This window comes from Condylura cristata, unplaced genomic scaffold, assembly GCF_000260355.1.
Source record: "Condylura cristata isolate star-nosed mole 26May11 unplaced genomic scaffold, ConCri1.0 scaffold00017, whole genome shotgun sequence".
NCBI lineage: Eukaryota > Metazoa > Chordata > Mammalia > Eulipotyphla > Talpidae > Condylura > Condylura cristata.
This window is the reverse complement of record NW_004567118.1, coordinates 3,935,334-3,938,663: the sequence shown is the minus strand read 5'-3', so window position 1 is coordinate 3,938,663 and position 3,330 is coordinate 3,935,334. Positions and strand designations below refer to the sequence as shown.

General features: G+C 46.4%; 1 protein-coding gene across 3 annotated transcripts in view; it reads right to left on the bottom strand.

Moving 5' to 3' along the window:
* Positions 1-3,330, bottom strand: part of LOC105853752 (keratin-associated protein 4-6-like) — a 9,577-nt gene that overhangs the window by 4,607 nt on the left and 1,640 nt on the right. Inside the window, exons 2-3 of one of the 3 annotated variants that reach the window (XM_012726109.1) lie at positions 2,617-2,653; positions 1-184 (exon numbers count right to left, since the gene is read on the bottom strand). The exon at positions 1-184 is cut by the window's left edge and continues 9 nt beyond it. In XM_012726109.1, the coding sequence (XP_012581563.1) occupies positions 1-184; positions 2,617-2,653 (221 nt within the window). The remainder of the gene's footprint in view (positions 185-2,616; positions 2,654-3,330) is intronic. The other 2 variants (XM_012726110.1, XM_012726111.1) reach the window with 2 other exon arrangements.

Genomic DNA, 3,330 nt, shown 5'->3' with positions numbered 1-3,330 from the left:
GGCAGCAGCTGGAGATGCAGCAGGTGGGGCGGCAGCAGCTGGAGCCACAGCAGCTGGGGCGGCAGCAGGGCTGGCAGCAGCTGGAGATGCAGCAGCTGGGCCTGCAGCAGCTGGTGGTGCAGCAGGTGGGCTGGCAGCAGGTGGGCTGGCAGCAAGGGGGGCAGCAGGTCTCCTGGGAGGAGCCCTGGCCGCAGCCCTGCTCAGAGCACACGGAGCCGTGACAGGAGTTGACCATGGTGGCGGAGAGGGGTGGGGTTCCACAAATGGGTATGAGTAGGTTTGCAGAAGTGGCTTCTGGAGTTTGGAAGTGTTCTGTACCTGTCGCCTTTTATACTCTGCTGAGCAGCAGGTGTTACCATGACATCCCATCCTTGTTTTTCCTACTGCAAAATCATTTAATATTACTCAGTTAATAGCTGTGTTTGTTGGTTAAATATGCCAATATCTAGAAAATATTCCCTTCGATCTTATGATTCATGCAATCTTGTTACACCACGAACTACTTTCCTGTTCTTTTGCTATCGAATGTGCCTTCCTTATTAGAACGAGCACATGATAGTCTATTTCTGAGTTTCTTAGAAGTGCCACATTTTTTTCTTTTTTGTGCATACACACAACAGGCCACATGATAAAAAAAAAAATTACCTCCAGGATAATGCTTTGAGGATGACTCTTCCAATGCCAACCCTCTTCTTTATGTTCATCTGGAAAAATGTCTACAATACTTTCCCCAAGTGGCTTGCTTCTGGAAGTAGGAAGCAAGATGCATTGTTGGGGTAACTTGTGGATATTGGGGGGAGACTGGAATGTGTTTCCTGGATGATCAGAGGCAGCAGTTGCCACAGACATCACAAGCTTACAATAATGACCCCACCTCAAAAGTTAAATTTTGGTCAACCTATTTTGGTGGTAAAGAACCATTTAGAAAGAAAACCATCCCCCCTCTAAACTTCTCCCCATAGAGTAGCCAAGGAGAACACATGTGACCTATCTTGTCATAGGCCAACATAGGCAATGGATTCTGAATTACATAGAATATTTCATTTAACATAACCTTTTAAAAAGTAATAGGCATTCAAGACATTCTGCTTGGATAAAGCAGATATAAACAGATAAACTTTGCTCTTTGTCCTATGGGCACTTAAGACTTATTAAAATACCAGAATTGTACAAAAACTCAAAGCACCAAAAGACAAGTGTGCGAAGCAAGCATCAAGCATCAAGCACAGTCCAGTGTAAGGTGTATTTTCTGTGGGAAATGAAGTGATGATGTCACTGTGAGCAGCTACTATGCAAGAACATATGGCATGGCCAGGAGCTCCCCTGATTGCTCCTCTCAAAGAACCCCCGAGATACCCCTCTTCTGAGTTCTCACAGGTATGAGTTGGGGCTGGGTGTCCTGTAACATGCATGCAATAGGCACTGTGTAACCCCACACCTGAAGCCCCTCAGAAGATCCCTTCGCCCAGGTCAGCTCAGCCCATTCTTGTTCTTCCTTTACGTTTCAGCACAGAAGCTCCTGCTCTTTGGTTTCCCTTGACATACATTGGAATTTTGTTTCTTTATTTTATTTGTTGCATTTAATACAGCAACTGGAGGTAAAACCTTAAATTATAAAAATGACTACTTATGTGGGTAATATGTGGAGGGGACAGGAATGGAAGCAAGGCTTCCTGGACTACCCCCCTTTGTAGAAATTATTTTGGAGCCATAAATACTTTACACACTAACACAACAAAACCCAAATTTAAAACCTTAACCACCTCTCTCACCAAGCGTGGTTGGATCCTCTAAGATGACCCCAGTGACCCCTGCCTCCTAGGGCCCATGCCCAGGGTCCCTTGAGCGTGGACTGGACACTGTGATTCATATCAAATGAATGGACAAAGCAGCAGGGACAGTGGCACAGCACGTTGGAGACCCCTAAGGTGTGAGGAGCTGAGACAGGAATGTCGGGGTTGCGACTGCAAGACAGGTCACTTTGGGCTGGAAGACTGGCCTGCCTCCAGACCATGAGCCTGAGAAACAGGTGAGATTAGAAAGGGAGTAGGACATACCTGGTAATGCAGAACCCCGCCACTGAATGTGCCTGGACGGGGCTGAATGCTGAGGTGACTCATTGCCTAGCAACTAGCCCGGAGGGGAGAGGGCGGCTGTGTCAGTAAAAATGAGCTGTGCTGAGCACTCGGGACGCTTGTGCTGGGAATGAGAAGCCTGTGGCCCTGGGGCCTGCATCTCTTAAGTTCTGTTTTGTGTCTGTCCTTCATTTCTAAGTCCTTTGGGGTCCCTTTCCTCAGCCCCCTCCCCCGAGCTGGTCTCAGCAATGGTGCATTAGGTTACTCTAAGAAGGCTGTGACTTACATCTGGGTTTTCTTTCACTTGTCTCACTTTCTCAGATGATTCGCCCTGGAGGGAGCCAGCTGTTGCATGAACAGTGAGTGTCCTTGTGATGAACTGAGGAGGTGGTGAAGGGCATGAGACAATATGTGCTTGCAGTTCTTTATTTTTAAAGATTTACTTGTTTATGCACACAAGAACTGGGGTACAAGCCAGAGGTGCAGCGGCGGTGAGAGGATTCACCAGAGACAGCGTGGGGAGCAGAACAGGCAGATTCACTGAAACACACTGCTGAGGGGAGCAGCAGGTGAGACAGGAGAGGTCTGCTGGGCCATGTGAGTCAGCTCCCTGGCTGGGGATCGAACTCGTGCTGAAGTTTGCAGATCACTTCATAGTGCTGCACTTAACCCCTAAATATCAGGAGCACTTGTTGCACAGCATTGCCTACCTGTGAAACCCTCCTGGATTTCCCATGAAGACTTCAACCAATGTCATATTTTGTTTTCTTTCTAATTATTTTACATATACTTCTTTTAATTTATTCTTTATTTAAAAAAGTACTGTTAGTGCAATGCCCCTCCCCCAGAGTGTGTGTGTGTGTGTGTGTGTGTGTGTGCAGAAACTAAATGTAGATGCAAACAAGTCTCACCGATCACATTGGCTCTCCCGGGTGCTCTGTGTTTTGAGTGGGATGCAGGGTGCGCCCCTAAGTGAGCTTCCCCATGTCATTATTGTTTATACAGTGGTATTTATGGAAGTTAAAGATATTCACGGGCAATGCCACTATATTACTTGTTAGTCCTGCAACTTTTAGACTGCATTTATTACAAAGCTTTCTAAATGTTTTCCAACATTCACTGTCATAAATTAATTTTTTTAAACATTTTTTTTAAAGATTTATTTATTTATTCATACAGAACTGGGGTACAGGCCAGAGGCTCAGGGATGGTGAGAGGCTTCACCAGAGACAGAGTGGGGAGCAGAACAGGCAGA